Source organism: Euleptes europaea, chromosome 7, assembly GCF_029931775.1.
Source record: "Euleptes europaea isolate rEulEur1 chromosome 7, rEulEur1.hap1, whole genome shotgun sequence".
NCBI classification, from domain to species: Eukaryota; Metazoa; Chordata; class Lepidosauria; order Squamata; family Sphaerodactylidae; genus Euleptes; species Euleptes europaea.
This window is the reverse complement of record NC_079318.1, coordinates 71914673-71938599: the sequence shown is the minus strand read 5'-3', so window position 1 is coordinate 71938599 and position 23927 is coordinate 71914673. Positions and strand designations below refer to the sequence as shown.

The 23927-nt window shown below is 40.7% G+C and overlaps 1 protein-coding gene across 1 annotated transcript in view; it reads left to right on the top strand.

Annotated features, from left to right (window-relative positions):
- The window catches only part of USP34 (ubiquitin specific peptidase 34), a 112536-nt gene that overhangs the window by 14069 nt on the left and 74540 nt on the right, over window positions 1-23927 (top strand). The window contains exons 2-8 of the mRNA XM_056853854.1: window positions 624-711; window positions 3672-4101; window positions 6853-6903; window positions 8825-8974; window positions 11459-11526; window positions 13195-13387; window positions 22414-22475. Coding sequence (XP_056709832.1) covers window positions 624-711; window positions 3672-4101; window positions 6853-6903; window positions 8825-8974; window positions 11459-11526; window positions 13195-13387; window positions 22414-22475 — 1042 coding nt within the window. The remainder of the gene's footprint in view (window positions 1-623; window positions 712-3671; window positions 4102-6852; window positions 6904-8824; window positions 8975-11458; window positions 11527-13194; window positions 13388-22413; window positions 22476-23927) is intronic.

Genomic DNA, 23927 nt, shown 5'->3' with positions numbered 1-23927 from the left:
AGTCACACAGTTTGCTATATTCTGTGTACTTCTGAATAATTTCATCTGTGGCTTGGCATCTTAGCTCATCCTGTCCAGCAGTGATTCAAAAAGTTATACAAATTCACGGTCCATGTAGTCCCCTGAATTATACCTTCTGCTGCTTTACTGTCATGGAACACTTGCCAGTGTGATAGTTCAGATCACTCTTCACACTTTGCTTCGGGACCAACTAGTTCTCTTTAGACTGCTTTTGTTTCACTGTCGACCTAATAGTGCTTACCTATTCTTGCTGTTTTTACTACAGCTTCATATGGGGGAAGGCATTTCCTAAGCTGCTCCCAGCTCTTTTTTTGAATTTTTTGTTCCTAAGAAGAAATTTATCCTGGTAGTGAGTTGCCTGTCAGCTAGATTATTTTTTTAAAATTGCAGTTCTCTAATACAGTAAATGGTCTAAATAACCATGGTGTTCAGTTGGTTGGAAATAAGATGAATAAAGTATTTTAAAAATAGAAATAATGCTAATCCTAACTTTTCCAGGGTTTATCTCTGAAGTATTTAGAAAGGACAGTGTTTAATTTCTATACGAAAAGTAAATGAAAAGAAATTCCAGGTCTTCAGTGCATTCATGTCTTTTTCTTTAGTATCAGACATTGAAGGTGGAGATGGATTGCAGCTCAGAAAGGAACATGCGCTCAAGGTTTTTGCTTACATCAACTCCTGGACACAAAGGTAAATTTTAAGTACTTGCAATTTTATGATGCATATTTGGATGTGCATACATATATAATTGTGCTTTTGTATGCTAAACATGTTCAGAGAGGTGTAAAAAAATATTGTAGCTTCTCACAGATGGAACAGCATTGAAGACAGCATGGTAGAAGGGTCTAGCTCAGGGGTGGGGAACCTTTTTCCTGCCAAGGGCCATTTGCACATTTATGACATCATTCAGGGGCCTTACCAGGTGTAGATCACCCAGTGGGGGGGAGAGGCTAGGGTTGCCATGTCTCCAGCCACCACCTGGAGGTTGGCAACCCCAGGGGAGGCCACACAGACAGCCTGCAGGGCGCCCCTCTCCCCCTCCCAGGCAGGAGGGCAGCCAGTGGTGGGCCCAAGCAAACGAGGTGCCAGGGGGGCACAGCCCACAGTCAATCGGCAAGGGAGGAAGGAAAACACAGAAAGAGGAAAAGGGAGGGAGAAAGAGAGAGAAAGGGAGAAAAAAATTGAGAGAGGGAGGGAAAGAAAGAAAAGGGCAGAGGGAGACAAAGAAAGACAGAAAAAGAGGGAGAAAGAGTGACAGAAAAAGAGGAAGAAAAGAGAGAAAAGCCTTCCTCCCCCCCCCAAACACACACCCGCGCACACTGTCCCCGCACAACCAGGCCCCAGCTCCCCGCCCACACCCAGTGGCGCACGGAGCCCTGCATGCCCGGGCCCCAGTCTCCATGCCCTCCCCCCCAGAGTCCACAAAAGGCCCCCCCGAAGCCCAATAGGCTCCCACATGCATGCTCTGCTGACGGGAGCCGACGGCCTCTTCCCCCCCCTCCCTCGCTGCTCAACAGCCGACAGCAGCAGTTGTAGGAGGCAGCCTTGGGGGAAGCGTCCCTCCCCCTCCCCTCTCGCTGACCAACAGCCAACAGTAGGCGAGAGGAGGTCCAAAGGGCACCACAGCACCCCTGTAAGCCGCAGCCCTAGGAACACCCTCGGAGAGGGCTGCCCTGCACCCCGCCTCCGCGGCAGGGCCCCAGAGCTCCCGAGGGCCACAAAAAATGTCCTCGGGGGCCGCATACGGCCCCCGGGCCTGAGGTTCCCCATCCCTGGTCTAGCTGCATTATGAAGAGAATGCTTTGGCATAAATGTATGACTATGAAACAGGTCATTGGCAAAGTACGCCACGTTTTATAACTTTATAATTTTAGAGCTTCATTGTTAAGTCATATAGGTTTAAGAAGCAGCTTTTGCTGACACTGTCACAAAGGGGGGGAACCAGTCATTATAATTAGTTTGCAATAACTATACGCTCAGTGCAGTAAGTTCAAACATTAAAACAGCGCTATAGTGTAAAAGAGCTAAACAAATAGCTTAAAGTACAACAGAAATACTTTGGATTGAATGTCTTTTTGGAAAAGGATTGTGACTGGTGGGAAAACTTGCATTGTGACTACATAGTTGACCTCTTGAGTTTGTGGCAGGTCCACTTGTATAGAAAGAGCAGATGCTTCTATTCACGAACTCTAATAAATCTCCTGGAGGGTGGGATTTTCTATGCCTCCTGAGCAGGGCCTATTTGGCCAGCTAACCATTTCATGAGACATACTGCAAAATTGGTTGGATAAAGTCCTTTTAGTTAAACAGCAGGGTTGTTGCCACTGCTCTTGAGCATCATAGAAGAAATATTAGAAAAGAGCAAGAGTCCAGTAGCACCTTAAAGACTAACAAAAATATTTTCTGGCAGGGTATGAGCTTTCGTGAGCCACAGCTCACTTCTTCAGATACAGCTAGAATGTGAATCCATCTGTCTTTAAGTAGAGGAGAGTGAATTCAGACAAGCATTAGTATGTAAATGTTAACAGTCTGTAAATGTGAATAGCAGGCGTGATGGGATTAGGTGTGGTATGCAGAAGAGTGTGAGCTTTCAAGTGAGCTGTGCCTCACAAAAGCTCATACCCTGCCAGAAAATATTTTTGTTAGTCTTTAAGGTGCTACTGGACTCTTGCTCTTTTGTACTACTGCAGACAGACTAACACGGCTACCCACTGTGAATAGAAGAAATATTGTATCCCCTAGAATTTCTGCTTTTGTTTATTATATGCTGTGATTTCCTCTGTGACTTTTTAAAAAGCAGCTTTAAGGATTTTGCTGAAAAGCATGACAGTTTTGAAGATATTGATTACCAATAACAGACCTTTCCTCTGCAAGCCTTTCATTTTGGTACTCAATACATTTTAAGTGTAAAATCTCCCTACCTGTATCATGTTTGTTGAATATATACAAAGGTTTTCAGTGGTTGACCATAAATATAATTCCCCTGATTGTTGGTCTCCACAATTCCAGCATGAAGTGAGACCTCCTTCCTCAAGTTCTTTGTACATGACAGAGAACTCAGAGGAGGAGTGGGATCAGGTGCAAACAGACACCCCTCACCCCTCTCCAAATCCACCGGTGTATGCCAAGTGCTCAAATAGTAGGGTTAGTCTTTATCTTCACACTAAGCTTTGGTGAAAGCTTGGAAGTATTGCTGTTTCTGACTTTCTCCAGCATTGTGTAAAAATTGACTCTCATTTTGCACCAAGTACTGTGGAAGGGCAGAAACAGTGAGAAATGCAAGCAACGTTTGCTGCTTGCCAGAGTATGACACAAAGTGAAAGATGAACCCTTCCCCTGAATTGTCTGTGAATTCAGGGGGGCTTGTAGGCTGACTGCAGTAGCAGCCAAAATTCTGGCTGGCTACTAAGCTGAGCCAAAATTGTGGTGCTTAGATGTTATTATTCTAAAATAATAGTAAGGTTTTTCAGATCTCAGTGGTATGTTTCACAGTATTTAACCACAGTCATTTCATATATTTCTTTTAGTCATGGGTTGTGAAGAATAACCCCTGATTGTCTACCTGAATTAGTATTAGATAGTCTTCCTGAATTTCTCCAGAAATGTTCAGTTTGATACAATATTTTAAATACCTTCTGTTTTTAAATCAGGCAATGTCTGTGCTGCTTCAAGGAGTATAAGCATCTGGAGATCTTCAATCAAGTTGTGTGCGCGCTTATAAATTTAGTGATTGCCCAAGTTCAGGCTCTTCGGGACCAGCTGTGTAAACATTGCACTATTAACATAGACTCAACATGGCAAGATGAGAATAATCCATCTGATGAGCCGTTGAATGTAGAAAGAGAATCTCATGGAGATGGAGAAGACGAAAACGGGGAACGACATAAATCCACAGAGAAGAAGCTAGACTCTGGAAGGACTTGCATCCTGACAGATGAGGACTCCACAAAAGGCACTGATGTGTTCAGTGTATGGAGCACTGAGGAGAAGGAAAAACTTTTGCTTTGTGTAGCAAAAATCTTTCAGATCCAGTTTCCTCTATATACTGCTTACAAGCATAACACTCATCCCACAATAGAGGTATGTGTTATACTAATTCCTAAGTAATATATTGGCCTTTTTTGAAAAAATGGAAGCAAAATTAACTTCTGTTTCTGACTCTCATTAAATTTGGCAATACATATCCATACAAAGCACATGAAGTATATAACAACGTCTGGGATTTTATTTTCTATGGTTCACCCTAACCACAGATTTGCATCAAGGTCCAGATTAGAAATATAAGTGGAACAGCTATAGTCGGCTTAAACATTACAGATACAGGTGGAAAATCCCTTATCCGAAATGCTTGGGACCAGAACTGTTCCGTATTTTTTTATATATATAAAATGTGTGTGTATGTGTATATTTGTGTGTATAAATTTATATGTGTGTATGTAACTACATATACACACACGCACACGAGATCTTGGGGATGGGACCCAAATCTAAACAAGAAATTCATTTATGTTTTATATACATCTTATACACATAGTCTGAAGGTAATTTTATACAACATTTTTAATAATTTTGTTCATGTAGGGCCTTGGGAACCTGCCATTGGTGTGCCCGGCCTGCATACATGCCATTTTATTACCTTTTGTGGGAGTGCAAGAAGTTTTGGATTTTGGAGTATTTTGGATATTGGATTTCCGGATAAGGGATACTCAACCTGTACATAATTATGCACACAGGGAAACTTAATTTTTGTGAATTTGTTGGATATCCTGAGTATTACATTACTCAAGTTAAGCTAGTTTTCAACTGTGACAGCGGTTGTTAGATAATTGAAACCTAAGAGCCGAGGAACTTCGATCACATTATATCTCCCCCCTTTTAACATACAAATCTAATGCCTCTGTGTCTGACATAATGCCTTTTCTACTAAGCGATAGGGATCCCAAGGCTACATTGTCAGTGGCAAGATTTGTTTCAGTCCTTATATCCCTCAAACACTAGATATATGCTGCTCAAGATCAATGGATCAAGGAGCTTCTAAGGGATAAAAGGAAAGGAACCCTAAGAGCTAGTTTTAGAGTTACTGTAACCACCAAGACCAGCATTGCCAAGGTGAGCTTCCTCTGATAAAGATACAGAGTTCACCACGTACATAGGAGCAGGCATACCAGTAGCTTTTCTTGTCTGCAATCCATATCAATAGCAGCCACTGGTGGAAGCTGGGAAGCTCATTGTGTGATATTGATGATTGGGAAAATTGGGAAACCTGCCATTGTAGTGATCCTCTTGGTGAAAGTATCAGCTTTTTTGAAATGTAGAAGGTGTGAGTGTATGTAAATTAAATGTATACCTATACTGGAGGGTTTAATTTATTGTGGTCTATCTAAAGGGAAATATGATAACCTCATGCAGAAATGTCTGCATTGGATTCCCATCAGCTTTCCTCGTGATTATGAAGGCCTTATACATTTTTCTGTTCTTATACTTTTTTGCTATACAACAATTTTATAACAGTACATTTGTCCCCTTCTGTCCTGGTGAAATTTTCAGCACCATAAAGCTGCCAAATAGTGCGCCAGTTGCTATAGTACAGATGCCACCAGTATGGGTTACCAATGTATTGCATCTCAGTGACCCACAATAAATGTTTATGTTCCTGCTTTCTATCAGCTGTAACATTTCTCTTATGTAAGTACTTCTTGGCAAATGCTAATAGGGATCCAAGCACGTAGCACTTACATTAAGTACTGTTAGGTGCCCGGATCCAAGTGCTTGCACGATTTATCCTACAGTGACTTGAGAGCTTGACAACTGCCTGGAGAAGAAGAGGCAGGCAAGCAGTTTGGAACCATCCAGGGGAACCTAGTAGCTTCCCTCAAGAAGGACTTGACCAAGCTGAGGGAGTAACGTAATCTTGGAGCTTTATAGCTGGTGGCAGGGAGTAGAGAATTGATGCTTGGACCATTTTTGTGAAAGGCAGGGCTCAAGTCAAGTGTTTCATTAGTGTAAGTAGCAGTTGTCTTAACTAATTATTAATTTTAAGTTAGTGCTACGAAAGGACATTTGCCAATGACTTGGGCAGTTCTACTGATGCCCAAAGTATTAGTTGGTTCAGTGCACTTTCTAATTCATGGTTTCTTGCTTTTCTCTATCGCTAGCCTAGTTGAATGCCTGACAGTCAGATCTCATTGGCTTAAGTCATAGCACTACTGGTAGCAACCTATGCTGCTTCAGTCTAAACACAGCCTTGTTTCTGTAAAGCAGGCAGAAATCAGCATTCTACACATCTTTTGCCAGCCAATCCAGCTCCCCCCTTTCTCCTCTCAGACCTTGTTACTATTTCACTTGGTCAGTATTTTTCCCTTCCAGTAAGACCCACAGGGTGCCACAAAGCAAGGCTGGCACGTGATCTCACACCTGCCAGGAAAGCTCACTTGCTTTTGTGTGGCTCAGACATGTTGTGCTTAGGATGTGGTTGTGTCCTAGTGCAGTGCATTAAGGGATTAATCTATCCGTAGATAATGAGAACTAGAACCCCTGTGCTGAGCTTGTGAACTGTGCTCATTGGGTTGGTTTGTGTTCTATATCAATCCAAATATGACATTGTTTTCAGGATGCCCATGCAAACATATGGTTTAATGTAAGAGAAAAGTGGTAAAAAAAATAGTATGTTGGTTTTATGGTTAAGGTGTTGTATATGCAAGCACATGCTTTTTTAGAACTGCAAATTTAGTGGTTTTATAGAAAATGTTATTCATGAAAACTAATTTTTTCAGGTATGTACATTTTGATTTTCTTAGTTACATTCATACATTAAAATTCTATTTTTAACAGGATATTTCTGCACAAGAAAGCAATATATTAGGGGCATTCTGTGATATGAATGTAAGTCTTTTCAGTTTATAAACTGATGCATGCAACTTATAAAATACCATTCTTTCTTGAGCCTATCACTACTTTTATCCTGCCTTTGCTTGACCTGTACTTGAGACCTCCATACTACCTTTACTTAGCCACCAAAATCTGTCCAGTTTGAAATATTTCAAACAGTTGTTAAAGATTCATGGGCTTTAAGTCTCCAGAGAAAGGGAGCACCACACCATTCTTTGCAAACACCTCTTACTTGCCCTTATAAATTGTATTAGGCGTACAAATGGAAATATTTGGTTGCTCTCCTACAATTAGTTTTGTTCACCTGAACAGGTTAGCGAGGGAGGAGGAAGAGGTGATCTTTTAGAGCAGTGGTTCCCAAAGTGGGCAGTTCCACCCCCTGGGGGACGGTGGGATTACCTAGGGGGGCACTAAGAGGCAAGGGGGCAGTGGGGGGGGGTCGCTAGAGGTGGACCCCTTTAACTGTGGTGTTCACTAATTTACAGTAGATCAAGCTATGACACCATGCTGGCAAATTTGTTAGAAACTATCAGAATTTTTTCCAGACTTTGAAGAGCTGGTAACACTGGATCAAGTTTATCAGTTTTGTTGAATAAATTTCAACTAAAAAGTTTTAATTTAATTTGTAATAGATGAGCAATTGTTACTGTTTTGAAATTTTATTGTTATCTTCTTTCGTGAGTCATGCAAACCCTATTTTGAATTATACTTTTTATAGGATAGGGTAGGGGGCGCTGGGGTTGAGTTTGTGAAACCAAGGGAGCAGTGGCCTCAATAGTTTGGGAATCACTGCTTTAGAGTCTTGTTGATGATGGTTTCCTCCACTTTCTGTTTCAGTGCTGTGGCAGTGAATCAGGGGGTGAGGGCAGTAATACCGTCTCCCATCAAGCAGACATAACATAGTCCTGAAAAACTCCATGCTGATGTTGACAAATGTTGTGTTTACCAACTCTAATGTTGTTGTGATCTGCAGGTTCTTGACAACCTTGTTTTTGTACTTCTAGGCAGAAAGTTAGCTCAGTCTTTTGTGAATCCTGTGCAAACCTAAATAGCATCTATGCACAATAGGGAGTTGGGATTGCATTCAGAAGGTTTAATGCTTAAAGCCACCTTACATTTGTGCATCAGTTGAATACACTGGACTCTGCGTAGTGTTATAGCATGTCAAATGTGGTGTTCATCATTTAGATGTCGGGTAGCTTTGGCATACATGACCCCAGTTTTCTGCTATTGGTAGCCTTCATATATGTACAGCTGTGGGTTTCCATGCATTGCTCCTGGGCTACATCAGGCTTGTCCAAACTGCATCCCCTGGGCCGCTATGAATGCGGCCCAACACAAAATCGTACACATACTTAAAACATTATGAATCAGCTATCATTCGTGTTACTGTATTTTATGTGCTGCCCAAGACGATTCTTCTTCCAGTGTGGCCCAGGGAAGATTGGACACCACTGGGCTACATTCAGCATGGTGTGTCACAGTCTTGTACAGGATTACAGTATTTGGTTCAAAAGGCAGGATGACATGAAACCATACAGTTTTTACCACTTAGGCTGTCATGACATTGTAGTACAGCCTGATGGTCCAGAATGCATGGAGAGTTGAGGGTCAGGTAAACACTGAAGGTGAACCTGATTCCTTCATCAATTGGTCTGTGTACGCCTCTAAGTAAACTCAGCCCAGACCTTCAAAGGCTGTTGGGTAGTTGAAAATTAATACTTAGATTTAAGCCTAGAATTCAGAAGGCCGTCAGTGTGAATGCTGAAATGGATGGCAAACGTCCAAGGAAAGAACCTGCTGCAGTCTGAAATTTCAATATAGTATGTTGAAAGCATTGTTAAAGTTACAGTTGTTTGGATGAGAAAAAGTGGGTATGGGTGTTTAAACTTTTTTCAAACTATTCATTCCCTAGGATGTAGAAGTACCATTGCACTTGCTTCGATATGTTTGCTTGTTTTGTGGGAAAAATGGCCTTTCCCTCATGAAGGACTGTTTTGAATATGGAACCCCTGAAACATTGCCATTTCTCATAGCACATGCATTTATCACTGTGGTCTCTAATGTGAGTATTCTTTAAATTTCTTTGATTTCCTTAGCATGAATACAGTAAATGTAGCTTGAAGTCATGGTTTATGGGATTAAGTGTTGGATGGGAACTTTTGTTTGAGGCCCAATCTAGTCATAGACTCAAGAAGGCCTTGGGTAAATCCTTAGTTCTCAGTTCTAATGCAACTAATATCCCTTTGAAAATTCAAAATTGTGGCTTTTGAATTAGGAATAAAGTAATTTGTATGCATTATTTATTGCAAGGATGAACTGAAAATCCAGATGTGGAGATGCATAGTTTGGCCGTTTACAGTTAGTTCAAGCTTTTCTGCAGTTTCCATTACTTCTCAAACATTCTTGAGTTCTTGCATTCAGAATATGTATCTTGGGTGCAGTTTTGTTTGGCACAGGATCCCGTTTTCTTCCGGATACTTTGAATGCAGTTGGGCATTTTTAAAAAGAATACCTAAATGGCAGTTTTCTTGCAAAATAAGCTAATAAAATTGCAGGCTGGCGACAGTAGCTGTTTAAAAATTATGACAAAGATTTTCAACTTCAGTTGAACAATTTTGCTTTTTAAAAATACTGCCAAAGTCTTCAAATTTCTGTCCCCCAAAGTAATTAGCAAGAAGCAACTCCACAGTAGCTTCTTTTCTACCAAGCTCAGTAATTTAAGACATGTTCTGACGCAGCACAAGGAATGGGATTCATGGGTTTTCGGTGGAAAACCACTGGATAAAAGTACAAATAATTTTAGAGTGAATTTATAATTTCGATTTAACTCTGGACCTTGCTCTAACAGTTAATACATATATTTTTGGAAAGGAGCAGGGTTTAGCTCTCGTTACCCCCACAGGTTCTGCTTTTATTTAAAAAGTGGACCACCACAAAGCAATTTTTCATAATAGTACCTTCATCTTAGGCAACTAGATTCTTCTGTTATTCATTCTAGAGTGTGAGAAAATTAATGCAATACAGAATATTATGGAATAACTTCTTGGTTTTATCTCAAGAATGCTCATAATGCTGATTAAAACATGTTACTGAGCTATGAATTGATATTCGCACTAGGTAAATACATGGCTCTTTTTATAGCTTCATTGTTCTTATTGTGAAAAAGGCCAGTCTCTCCCCACACTCACTTATTTGGCTGCCATAGAGCATGGATTTACAAACGCCTCTTACAAACAGATGCAGATAACATTGAAGCCATACTCCCAAAGAGAAGAGGCCTGTTTCATCTTGCCTCAAGCTCTCTTTCTCCAATTATTTTATAAGCATTTGAGCTCTGTAAAGGATGTTCCACCTTTTAATTTTCTTGTCTTATACTATAGTAGAGCTAGTGTAGTGTAATGGCTATGAGACTGAGCTGTGGACCAAGAAGTCATCAATACAAAGTGTTCCTCTGCATGAGCTCACTAGGTGAATGCTGTGCCACTGCCCTCTGCCTTCAGTCTACAATTTATGGATCATAATACTCATCTTTCTTTATAGGGCATTGTAAATATTACTTGGGTGGAGCTAGATTTTGGGCAGAGATCTTGGTCTGGGAACCCAGGTCTCTGTCCTACAGCTACATAGCGCAGTTTGTTGTGGAGAAGCAGTGCATGGCCCTTCCTCCACTTACTGCTTTTCCCCTGCAAGCTAGAGATGTGCACAGAATATTTTTTTCTTTGTTTGGTTTGTTTTAAAAACCTTTTTTTATTCTTTATGAATGCAGTAAAATGTATTAGTTTACATGTTTGGTTTTAGTTTTCTTTAATTTCAGTGGGAAACAGTTTCTGATGTAATGTTTTCATTTTTTGCCCAGTTTGGGAGGCATTCTCTGGAATTGTATTTCTCTCCTAAGATTATCTTCCCTGCCAAATTTCAGACAGATTGGGGAAAAGGTCCCATTCTGTAGATCAATACTCACTCATAGATACTGATGTAAAATTTCTGAAAATTATGAGGGGGGGGCTCTCTTTTTTTCACAAAAAAAATTGGGAGAAAATTGTGCGTTTCCATCACATGTCTCGTTTGATCCTGCAAGAATGTGTTTGAAGTGCTAAAGTGTTATATAAATGCTGAGTCTGTTCTGTTTAGTATTTTTTCTCTGTGTGTGTGTGTTTTTGTGTGTGTTTGAAATCTGATTTTGCCAGACATCATGCCAAACTCCTGCCCAAGTTCCCTTTCTTTCCCTGTGCTTGGGTATAAAGATAGAGGGAAAGTCATTGGCCATTTGTTTTTGGGAAGTGTTTCCAATCACAAACACTTAGTTGAGGGCCCTGGATGTACATGTTGTTCTATTGTCCTCTTCCACATGAAGAAGTATAGAATATATTTAGAAGACTTTTTTCCTATATGCAGTAAATTGTTTTAATATCTTTCTCTTATTTCTAAAAAGCAGAAACATAATTTAGATAAATTACATACATACATGCAGATGAATTGTAGAACAAAACTGTTGCTGGTGTGACATTTAGTTTATGCTGTTGTACTTTCTGTATTTGCTGTATAGATCAGAATATGGCTGCACATCCCTGCTGTTATGCAACACATTATTCCATTTAGGACCTATGTTATAAGGTATGCTTTACAAATAACTACCCATTCTTGAGTGTTCTTTGTCAACAGTGTGATAATTTCAAATCACTGAGATGGTGTATCTAACCTGGCAGTCATCAAATAATATTGCTTACATTGATTTGTATAATGACAGGACATTTTTACTCTCTTGCTTGTGTGTATGTGTGTACGCGCGTTGGTGCATGCACACATGCACAGTCAAGAATTTTCACTGTTTTACTTCCCACTCTGCATGTGATGTTGCAATAGAAAGGTTTTTGCATGCATATTAAATGTAGTGTCAAATCTGTTCATATTTTCCAAATGTTGAGACCAATATACATGAGCAAATATTTATAAGCAGTAGTAGGGAGAAATGTTTACAGAGTTTCTGATACAATGGCTGTTCATTTTTAGATGCAATAAATACTGGAAAGCAGTCTTCTGGCTCCAAACAGGCTGAGGAACTATAACCTGCTTGCAAAGCCAACTTGTAGAGAAACTACAGTCTGTTCACTAGCTAACAAAGCAAAGCACCTGCAGTTTGCTGTTGTGCCTGGGAGATGTTGAGCCCATAGAAATCATTTCACCTCTGCCATTTTTATGGACTTAGAATACTTTGCCAGAGCCAAGACACAGGAAAGGCTAGTGGAGAATATGAAACTTTAGTTTTTGTGTGGATATTGTATTTCTGTGATAAATGATATATGCTAGGTTGTAGCTGGAGAAACATGGGGATCAGGTTTTCATTCAGCCATGAAGCATCCTATATGACTTTGTGCCAAACACTGTTTCTCAGTGGTTGATGGAATAATTCCACATATTCCAGCCTGAGGCTTTGGAGGAAGGGGAGAATAGAAGTGTAAATGACCAAAAAATACTTCCAGAAGCTATATTCAGAACTGGTTTGATGTTAGACCTGTTCAAATACTACTGCTTCCCCCTTTCCCAACCTCAGTGTATGCTATTAAGTCTTGAGCTTTTGCATTCCTTCCACCTCCTTAGGGTGTAAATTATCAAGACATTTTGAAGCTGTGGAAAAATGCCAGGGTTTTTTTTCCCTAAGGGGAAAAAAGAAATTTGGGAGGAAGTTTCAATACTTACTTGATTAGTTTCAATACTTACTTGATTATAAAAAAATATATATTGTATTGCTTTAGAATGCAAAATAAACCTTTTCCCACTCAGTCAGCATATAAAATTATACTGATTGACATATTTATGCATTTTAAAAGAGTAAGTACCTTCACTTTTTTCCAGACAAAATTGCAAATATACAGTGTGAGTGAATATATATGCAAACTACTACATACCGGAAAATTTTTCATAAGAGCTTTTTGAAGTGTTCGCCAAAATTTCCTGGGGGGGGGGGAGGACACTTGTGTGTTCTACAATCTGTTCTTTTTCCAGGCTTTTATATTTCTGCCCCCACAAGAAGAGGGGTTTGATTTTAACATCCTTGTCTGGTGGCTATAATTTGGACACCCTTTAATCTACACAAAATTCTTGCTCCCTCCCACATGTAATTTGTTTTACCAGAATGGGGGCGGGAAGCCCCCTTGAAGTTAGTTCTGCTGTTAAGGCTTCTGGAAATACATGCAATATTAGCAGTAATGCTGATAATCTACCAGATTAAATGGTTTTGCTGATGCTATATATAAACCCTCTCTCTTTTTCTCCACCATTTAGGTATTTATGTAAACTGTCGGATCAAGAGTTGAGACAGAGTGCAGCCCGTAACATGGCAGATTTAATGTGGAGCACAGTTAAAGAGCCATTGGATACTGCCTTGTGCTTTGATAAAGAAAGTCTTGATCTAGCGTTTAAGTATTTTATGTCACCAACTTTGACCATGCGGTTGGCCGGACTCAGTCAAATAACAGTAAGACCTTTTTTAAAAATTCCAGAGGTATAGCTGTGTTCGTCTGTTGCAGAAAGACTAAACAGAAGTCCAGTGGTATCTTAAAGACTGTGAAAATGTATTGCAGAACAAATGAGTCAGAGTTTACTTCATCATATGGATCAAGTGTACATCTATACCAGTTATTTATACTTAATTACAAGCAACAGAAGGGCAGGAATGGGTAGATGTCACAAAGAGAAGCTGGTTTGAAATAATAACCAAAGAGAAACCAGTCCTTTCAGAGTGGGTGAGAACTGCTTCTAACTGTTGAAGATGGACAGAGTAAGATTAACATAAAATCAGATCTAAGCAAGGAAGGTGTGGTGTATTAAGTTCTAAATATAAATAACTGGTATGAATATGCACTTGATGAATGAGTTCTGAGTCATGAAAGTTTATGCTGCAGGAAATGTTTTTGAAGGTGCCCCTGGAATTATATTTAACTTTTTCAAAAGTGTGTGAAAGTTATTAAAACACTTAGTTATAGCCGTATAAGCACATTGTTTGTGAGAATTACATCAACAGGGTGCACACAATTCAATTTATCATATTCTTGTGTGACTCTGAATAATCTTAGTGGGACTTGCATAGGAGATGTCACTGCAGGAATGTGTTTCAGGTTTGCAAATAGTGGAACTAGGCTAAAATGTAAGGAATTGGGTATGTTTTAATTTTGTTAAAACAGTTTACATGAGGACTTTTTGACTTCTATTTCAGAATAGCTATGCTGTGGGAGACAAAAGTTACTTTCAGTTGTTTGACAGGTGGCAAGGGTGCCTCAGTTGGCACAGGCAGCAGTGTGTGTGGTGTGTCTGGACAGAAGCAAGAGGGCTTTAAAGCCCTGCTGTGGTATAGTCAGACTTTCACATCTTCGTGGCTCAGTGGCTGATGAAGTAAAATATCACCAAGGCAGGTGTAGTATAGAACACACTAATGGCACTGTCTCAGACTGTGAGCTTGACTTGTGGCACACTTGACAAAACCACAGGCATAATGTGTTGTCATTTCTTTTTGTGTGTGTGTGTAAAGTGCCGTCAAGTCGCAGCCGACTTATGGCGACCCCTTTTGGGGTTTTCATGGCAAGAGACTAACAGAGGTGGTTTGCCAGTGCCTTCCTCTGCACAGCAACCCTGGTATTCCTTGGTGGTCTCCCATCCAAATACTAACCAGGGCTGACCCTGCTTAGCTTCTGAGATCTTCCGAGATCAGGCTAGCCTGGGCCATCCAGGTCAGGGCCATTTCTTTTTACCTTGGTAGAAAAAAAACGCATATATTTTTGCTTAGGCCGAAGTGCCTGTCCTTATTTATTTAAAACATTTTAATGCTGCCTTTCCACTGAATCAGGGTCCACAGGGTGGCGAACATTAAAACATTTAAACAATTAAAATACCTTTAAAATCATAAAATTGAATTAATAACACAAACACACAGCACTAGAAGGAGGGATAATACTATTATTGGGTATGCCAGATAAAACAGAAACGTCTTCACCTGCTGGCAAAAGACACCAATAGAGGGAGACAGATGAATATCCTTGGGGAGGGGTTTCCAAAGTTTTGGAGAAGGCCCTTTTTCAGGCCAGTGTAGATGGAACAAGACTGGAGTGATATGGTCCCTACAGTAACCAGTCCAGTCAGCACTCTGTAGCTTCTGGACAGTCTTCAAGGGCAACCCCACATAGACTGCATTGTAGTAATCTAATCTAGATGTTACCAGGGCACTAGGTTACCCATAGTGGCAAGATCTGTCCAGGAAAGGCCACAGCTGGCTCACCAGTTGAAGCTGGTGAAAGGCACCCCTGGCTACCGCTGCCACCTGTTTATCCAACAGGAGGCCTGGGTCCAGGACCACATCCCCGAGTTACAAACCTGCTCCTTTAGGGGGAGTGCAACCCCATCCAGATCAGGGGATAATCCTATTTCCTAGGTCAGACCTTCCCCTCACCAGTAGCACCTCCGTTTTGTTGGGATAAAGGTTATTTACTTATATTTATTCTCCTAAACTAGTGCTGATTTGTTTCATAAAGCTCTTAAACTGAAAAGGGCTGCTGCTTCCTGCTCTGTGTTCTGTGCTGTCAAGTTACTTGGATGTCTAAATACCCATCACTAGGAAGGGAAAGTCTCTATTTTCCCTTCATTTTCTCCCTCTGTGGTGTACCTGCTACATGGGCAGAAAACAGAAAAACTCGGTCAGGCTTGCAGTAGTAAAATTGACAAACAGTGCTAGTGATATATTGCCAACCAGGCACCCATGTGTCCCAAAACACAGTTTGGCTATCTAAAAATTAGAAATGTCCCCCCCCCCCCCAGATTATTTACAAATTTGGATGCCAGCAGTGGTATAAACAACATTGCTCCTAACAAGGTCAGCTCTGTGCTCGTGCTTACGTGGCAGCTCAGTCTAAAACACAGTGTAGTCATTTTGTTCAGCATGCCATCTTTGTTATATGGTGAATTTTTCCTTTTGAAAATCAGTCTAAACCGCACATTCGGAGAATGTCATTCCGACATTAAATATGAACTTCTGTAAAGTTGGTATCTTCCATCAGTTGTTCATGTTTCTGATGTTTAACGAGGCTACAGGTGGAATGAGGTTGGAGTTAGGTGCAAAGAATCCTGCTGTTGAGCAGCTGGTTCTGTTTCTGAATTCCTCTCAGCTGGTACATTGCAAAGCCCACAGGGCCATTTCTGATGAATTAATATGAGAACGAGCTTATTGAACTCTGAAACTTTCAGCTTGTTCTCCAGTTAGTCACGCTAATCAAATAATTACACTTTAAGTGTTGATTTTTCTGTTCTGATGGGCCAATTAGTGCTGCCTCCAAACACAAAAGGCACCTCTTATTACATCGGTCACCCAGCCCTCAGCAGAAAAAATACAGAGTGGGGTGATACAACCTTGCAAAGTCACTAATATCTTCTAAAATAAAGAGGGCAAACTTAATTAAGCCTAGCAAATAACAGTTCAGGCGAGGTCACCCACTCTGGTTTGCTCCATGTCTGAACTCCCCTTTTTCACCAACTATCGACTGCTGGTGCATAATCCAGCAGCACATCCTGGCTGCTGAGGCTGAGATAGGTTACATGGAAGTCTTCCACCCTCCCAGTTCCTCAGATTAGAAATTCAGGATACCTCTATGTTGGCTACATGCCCAGGAAGTATAGAAGATGTGAGTGTCCCGTTGTAACCTGAACTTGAGATCCAAGCATGCTAGAGAGCAGAATACCTAAACTATGAAGGCATACTTTTGGTATGTGTATATCCCTTCCTAATGGTGGAGGGGTACAAAAATATCATTGTCTTTATCTTTTGGCCTGTGTATACAAAAAAAAAAGTTTATAAAAGGGTGGCAGACTGAAGCCTGCTTCCTTCCTTTCCAGCCATTTGTGTCAGCTGGGAGGCATGTATTTCAGACTTGTGTAGGCATGGGTGGTGGTAGGGAATTATCCCTGTCATCCTAAATTACTGGTTTCATTTACCTCTTCTCCAGCTTTTAGCCTGGAATAATTGTGTTTGCCAATGACACAGCACTTAGCACAAGAAACTGTGGCTCGAGAGACTGTGTAGTATAGAGCTCCCAGATGTTCTTGTACTTGTGCCCTTAGTTCACAGTTGCATATGTATCATGGTTTTTGTAGCCTTACATAGTTGATTTCAGATATACCGTATGTAATCACTACTGTATAAAGTAGAGGTTCCCAAACTGCTCCAAGGAACACTTGGTGCTCCACGAAACATCTCCTAGTGCTCTATGAAGAGATTGGAAAGAAAAACATTACTGTCATTTGGTTTAGCTATAGGTGCTAGGTGAAAATTAGTGCTCCGTGACTAATTTCTCTCCTGAAAAGTGCTCCATGATTCAGAAGCTCTGGTCTAAAGTCATAAGAGCCCCTGGCAACTCTAGCAGAGTTTACTTATCTCCTCAGTAAATGAGATTAGATTTATTACAGCTCAATCAAGGGCTTTTTTTGTGGTATGGTCATAAGAGATCCTGCTCCTGTTTTTAATTGGAAGTTGGTTATTTTGGCCACCATTCTCAAACTATATCAAAAGAATTTTTTTTCTAATAACTGAAACAGTTGTAGAAAACTCCCCAAGTATCACTCAAGGTATAACATAGAATTTTAACCTGGCTCTCCTTTCTTTTCATTGGCCCAAAGCTAAAGGAGTAAAAACAAAAAGAAACCTAAAACAAAAGTGTCTAGCAGTCATTTAAACATACTCCCCCCCCAAAAAAAAACACACCTTAAAACACCATCCAACAGACAATTCAATGCTGTCTTCAAAAACTGAGCATTACAACTTTTTCGGAAGCGGCAGAAATGTCTTGGACCTCACTTCGCTATGCTGCCAGTTCAGTAGGGATGTGGCTATCACAGAGAAAGCACTCAGTTGAGCTGCTATAAATCTGATATTACTGAGGAGATGGTAAGGAAACCCTGCTGAGAGCATCCAGGGGCTCTCACAGGGCCATAACAGGAGAGCCAATCCCAGAAAGTATGCAAGCCAAAGTAGTATAGGACTATTAAAAAAAAGAACCCTGGAGCTTTCTACATATCAGTTCCCAATCGTAAATATAAAATTGTAATTTCATCTTTTTGTTGGAGGCAGATGTTTTTGCTTGCTTTTCCTAATAGCCACAGCTGCAGTGCTAAAAGTACAGCTGTAAATAGAGTTGCACTGTGAAGACAGAATGGCTTTGGCTGGCACCAGCATTTTTAAGGAAAGCAACCTGTCTTTTAACCCATCAGTGGTTATTCAGCAGCTTGTCTCTGAACTGATAAATTGAACTAACCTTGAATCCCATTACAAGGGGATAGTCTTAATGGGAAGCTTCTTGACATTGCAGTTGTAGTGAGACTAAATTTGTGTGCATGTGTGTGAGATGTTATCCTGCTCCTTGGCGCTCTATATATAGATATATCTATATATATCTATAGATATATCTATCTATAGAGATAGATAGATAGATAGATAGATAGATAGGTCTGTCTGTCTGTCTGTCTGTCTGTCTATTGTGCTACACATCTTTCAAAACTCTAACATACTTGTTTTGCAAGTTGTGCAGCAGCTCAGAGTCCGCAGGTTTGCACCGATATTCAGTAAACTCTGAACCCTTCTCCAATTTCCTTAAATCATTCCTTCAACCTATTGATCGAGACCTTCATATGGGTTGTGGAGCCCCACCTGTTGTGTCACAGCAAGCCCCTATAAAGCTTCTGTTTGTTTTCTGCTTCAAAGGACCTGCTGCCAGTATGCATGTGTTGAGAGCAAGAGCGTTGTGCTTCTTGCCTGTCAATGCACTTGTGCTGAAAGGAGCAGCAGGATGGCGAGACTAGGTCGCTTGTTGATAGAAAGAATTAATCTCTATCTCTGCCCCTTGGCTCATTCTTTACTATGGTACACTTCTTGGCACTGGCCTTGTTTCTTGTACCTGGCTCTGTTGCCCACAGGTTTAGAGGTTGTAACGCCGACTCCCCTTCTTTTTGTTACATGCTTGCGAGGTGGAAGACCGCTGTCTTAAACCAATAGTTAAGCTTTTACAGGAGTTAGAGTCCAGAATTGTAATTATAGGAAGCAGTGCTAGAGAGACATGTTTTTTCCTTAATTTGGACTTGCTCTAAGTGCAGTCTTCGGTCCCAAGGTCTTTTCCCACCCCTTTATATAAAACATTCTCAGTTTCTTCTAGTGAATTTTATTGTCACATAAATTAATGTAAAAATAAAGCTGAAAGAAGTAGTGGTTCTTGTTGCTGCTTAATTTTGCCATGATTTCTTGATGCATTAGAGCATTTAGGTAAAGGTAGTCCCATTTAGGTAAAGGCAAGCACTGAGTATTACTGACCCATGAGGTGACGTCACATCCCAATGTTGACTAGGCAGGCTATGTTTACGGGGTGGTTTGCCACTGCTTTCCGCAGTTGTCTACACTAAGGAGTCCCATGGCGCAGAGTGTTAAGCTGCAGTACTACAGTCAAAAGCTCTGCTCACGACCTGAGTTTGATCCCAACAGAAGTCGGTTTCAGGTAGCCGGCTAGAGGTTGACTCAGCATTCCATCCTTCCAAGGTCGGTGAAATGAGTACCCAGCTTGCTGGGGGTAAAGGGAAGATGACTGGGGAAGGCACTGGCAAACCACCCCGCAAACAAAGTCTGCCTTGGAAACGTCGGGATGTGATGTCACCCCATGGGTCAGGAATGACCCGGTGCTTGCACAGGGGACCTTTACCTTTTTAATTTTGCCACTGCCTTCCACAGTTGTCTACACTTTAGCCCCAGCAAGCTGGGTACTCATTTTACCGACCTTGGAAGGATGGAAGGCTGAGTCAACCTTGAGCCGGCTACCTGAAACCAACTTCTGTCAGGATCGAACTTGGATCGTGAGCAGAGCTTTGATTGCAGCCACTTTAATCTTTCTTGAAGACCTGTTTTACTTATTTATTTGAGTATTTTATATATCAATGTTTTGTGGACAAATGCACTCAAGCCATCTCACAAGATCCAAAGAATGATGATCCTTAAAAAATGCCATAAAATCCAGCAACGCATAAAGCTAGACCAGCTAAAACTGGGATAACAAGAAGTTCTTCAAAGAGTACTTCTGGAATAATTATTTCTAAATGACTTCAGAAAGCCTGTAATAAAGAGACATGGTAACAGTTTTGATTTCAGATTCCATTCCACTGTATTTATCCCATCCCCCACAAGCTGAACGTTTTGGGTTGTCAAACAGAAGGGATGACCAGAAATGGGAGAGAATTCTTGTGGCTGGGATGTTGCCATTTCATAAATTTTCTTAAATCAGCTAGGATTCCCTCCCCCATTTTTTCCCCAATAGGGACCCCCTCCTATGGTGTCTGCCAGCACATACCACCCTCTACCTCTGTTACCTTTTGAAGATGTTAGCTTGAGGGTATTTGGTGCCAATGCAGGGGTTTGAATATGGTTTTTTTTGCATTTGTAAAATTAGCAGCAGGCCCTCCCGTTGCGTTATTTTGTTCAAGATGGAACCGTTCCACATTTTGTGGGTGCTCGAAGCCTCTACTTTTTCTTAATGGCATCACTGTTAACTGCTATTAAGGATGAACCTTGTGATAGTTGTCCGACTTGAAGTACTCTGTAGGTGGCAGTTTTTTAAAAAAGTGTCTGCAATTTAAAAAAAAAACACGAATAAGATTACGAGCAATGTCCGTGTTTAGCCGCAAGCAAGTTTTAGAATGTGCCAGTTTTGAGCAATTTAGTGTAATTTTTTATAAACCTTATTCATCCATCAGCAGCACCAAGTACTATCCTTTCTCATCTTTGCATTGATTCACTTTTTTTTTTTTACTGAGCTGATGCATGACGACTTTTCATGTGTTACCATCCTAAATAAACATTTTATGACGTGGGGAAAAAAAGAATCTGGGGTAGAGTCTACCATAGAGGAAGAGGGTGTGTAGGAGTGATTGTCTCTGTCACATGTGCAGCCTTCCAATTCCAGGCTACCATCGCATCAATAGAGCTGTCAGTCACACCAGCTGGAAGGTACCCCCAGATTGTCAGAAAGCTATTTGGATCTATCTGTGGATGTGGGCCACTTTTGACTAACCCCCAACTTTGTAGATGCTCTTTGCTACCACTGATCTGAACTCAGCTAGGTAGTCATCTGTCCATAATGAAGTCATAGTGAACTCTACTTCTAAATCACCGATTTTATGACCAATAGTGAACATCATATCGAGATGGCCAATAGTGAACATCATATCGAGAGGATATCCTGCTATATGTGTAGGACTTGATGCTAACTGAGTAAGGCCAATAGTAATCAAGGCAGTCATGAAGCTTGGAATTGCTCCATAAAGCACAGCCTCAGCATAGGTGTTAAAGTTCCCCAATCCCACTAGCCTGAGAACCTCCAGTATCAATACAGAAACCAGCTTAGGAAGGGAAATGGTTAGACAGCAGGGTGAATAGTTTATGAAAACAATACTAATGTATTTTATGAGCCCAGCATCAGACATCAATAGTCAAAATTTAGTGACTGATGAGCAGGGTGGCTAGTTTGTGATGGAAAGTGCCATCAAGTCGCAGCTGATTATGGTGATTCCATAGGGTTTTCAAGGCCACTTTGGTCAGGAAAGAGCAGAGTAAAAATCAGATAAATGCAGGCAAAAGACTAACCGGTGATTTGCCATTGCCCACCTCTGCATAGCAAGAGGTGGATTCCTTGGACTTTCTTGGTGGTCTCACATCCATGGCTTTAACCAGGCTGGACCCCTGCTTATCTTCTGAGATCTGACGAGATCGGAATAGCCATCCAGGTCAGGGAAAGGTGTCTAGTTAGGGAGATAGAATAATGATGCAGACTGAAGCACTATCCCCCTTCCCCATATACACACACACCAAGTTGATTGGGAAAGTAGAAAAGAGGTTTCCATTTAAGGTTTTTGTGAGTTTATCAGATCATTTAACAAGGTCTTCTAAAGTTGCATAAAATAATGATGTGAGAACTGGGAGAATGGATCAGAATCATTCTGTTGATCCATTTGAGTAAAAATGAACCTTTTTTAAAGTAGAAGAGAATGAATCCCATGTTGGTTGATTAAAAAGCTAGATGTGGGTAGGAGAAGAATGGATTAATTGCTCCTGTTTTATTTGTACATAAAAATTGTGATGTCCTGGAAGAGACAGTTTCTGGAGCCTCTCCCATGTATAGACTCAATGTGTCTTTTCACACTGCAAGTCTCTGTTGAGAGTCCCAGGATTTTACAGGTCTCTACCTGTATCAGGGTAAAAGGGTAATGTAATTTGGCCAGGATAGTGAATACTGGTCAGTGATGAATACTGCAGTTGACTTACTTACTGTTCTTTTTCTGGCTAGTAATGATTTTATGTCAATTTACTGATCTCTATTATAGAAAGTGAGAAGCTCATTTGATTATGCTAGGATTAAAGGTGTTTAACCAATGAAATTCCTTGTGGGTTCATAAAACTCAATTTTAATTTCTTTTTTTTCCTATCCATAGAATCAACTTCACACCTTCAATGATGTGTGTAATAATGAATCATTGGTTTCAGACACAGAAACGTAAGTAGGGTTGTTACTTCAAATATATCAATGTCACATGACTGCATGTTGGAAATAACAATTGTTTGGGTCTTTCTCATACAAGCCCATTCTAGTGTTACATCTAGTACATAGGCTGAAGTGAGAGAGGGGGTAGGGCCAGGGTACCATCCCACTTCCACATTTAAAGCAGACTGTGATTTACATTATTGGATGTTCATGTGAATAGCACTTGTGAAGTTTTGATATTGGGCATTGCCCGTCAGTAAACATTCTGGAAAGATTTGCTATTCTAGTTTGACAGTCTTGCACTATAATTTTCAGAGAAGTAGTTAAGTGTGTCTGTTGCAACTAAACACAACAAACAGTCTTGTGGCACAATAAATGCTAACACATTTATTGTGACGTAAGTTTTTTTAAACAAGAGCACATTTCATTAGCCACCTGAAGTGCTTATCCTTAATTGGCAAGGTTGGGTGTGAGTGAGAGGGAAATATACATACGTGCGCACAAACACACACACACAGGCACAAATAAGAAGGGTTGGGGCAGAGTGGAGAGGTTATTACAAAATGAGGCTGGAAGGACAAGATACTAAGAAAAGGACATTGACATTACATGTAAACACAAAATCTGGACAAGAGTAAACTATTCTGGCAGAGTGTATTGGGCTAGTGCCAATGGTAATCAAGGAAGGTTCCCTTTTTTGTGGGTGGGTGGGTGTGCCTGCTGACTGAGAGTAATGCTTCATGCATCTGATGGAAGTGGGCTGTTGTTTACAATAAATGTTAAGACTAAAGCACTGCAGGATTGTTTTTATTATTTATTACAAGCACATGATGCTACCATAAGACCATTGGTCTATAGGCTCAGTGTTGTGTACTGTGACTGGCAGCAGCTCTACGGGGTCTCAAGTATAGGTCTTTCATATCACTTACTATCTGATCATTTCAACAGAGATGGTAGGATTTGAGCATGGGACCTTCTCCATGCAAAGGAGATGCTCTGCCACCGAGGCACATCCACACCCTTTTAATTGTGATTTTATGGCTTATTGTTACGAATTACTATTATTATTATTTATTACTATTACCACTACTATTACTATCACCAAAGTGTATGTTGTTCCCATTGTATTTTTAAGAGGTTTTTAAAATAAAGCATTCAAGGTATTCTTCAACCAAAGCTTTGGCTAGGGAGGGTGGGTTAGAAATAGGAAATAATAAATAAATAAATAAATAAATAAAGAGCTAGTTTGCGCTGACCTAGATGGCCCAGGCTAGCCTGATCTCGTCAGATCTCAGAAGCTAAGCAGGGTCAGCCCTGGTTAGTATTTGGATGGGAGATAGATCACCAGGGAATACCACGGTTGCTGTGCAGAGGAAGGCACTGGCAAACCACCTCTGTTAGTCTCTTGCCATGGAAACCCCCCAAAAAGGTCACCATAAGTCGGCTGTGACTTGATGGCACTTC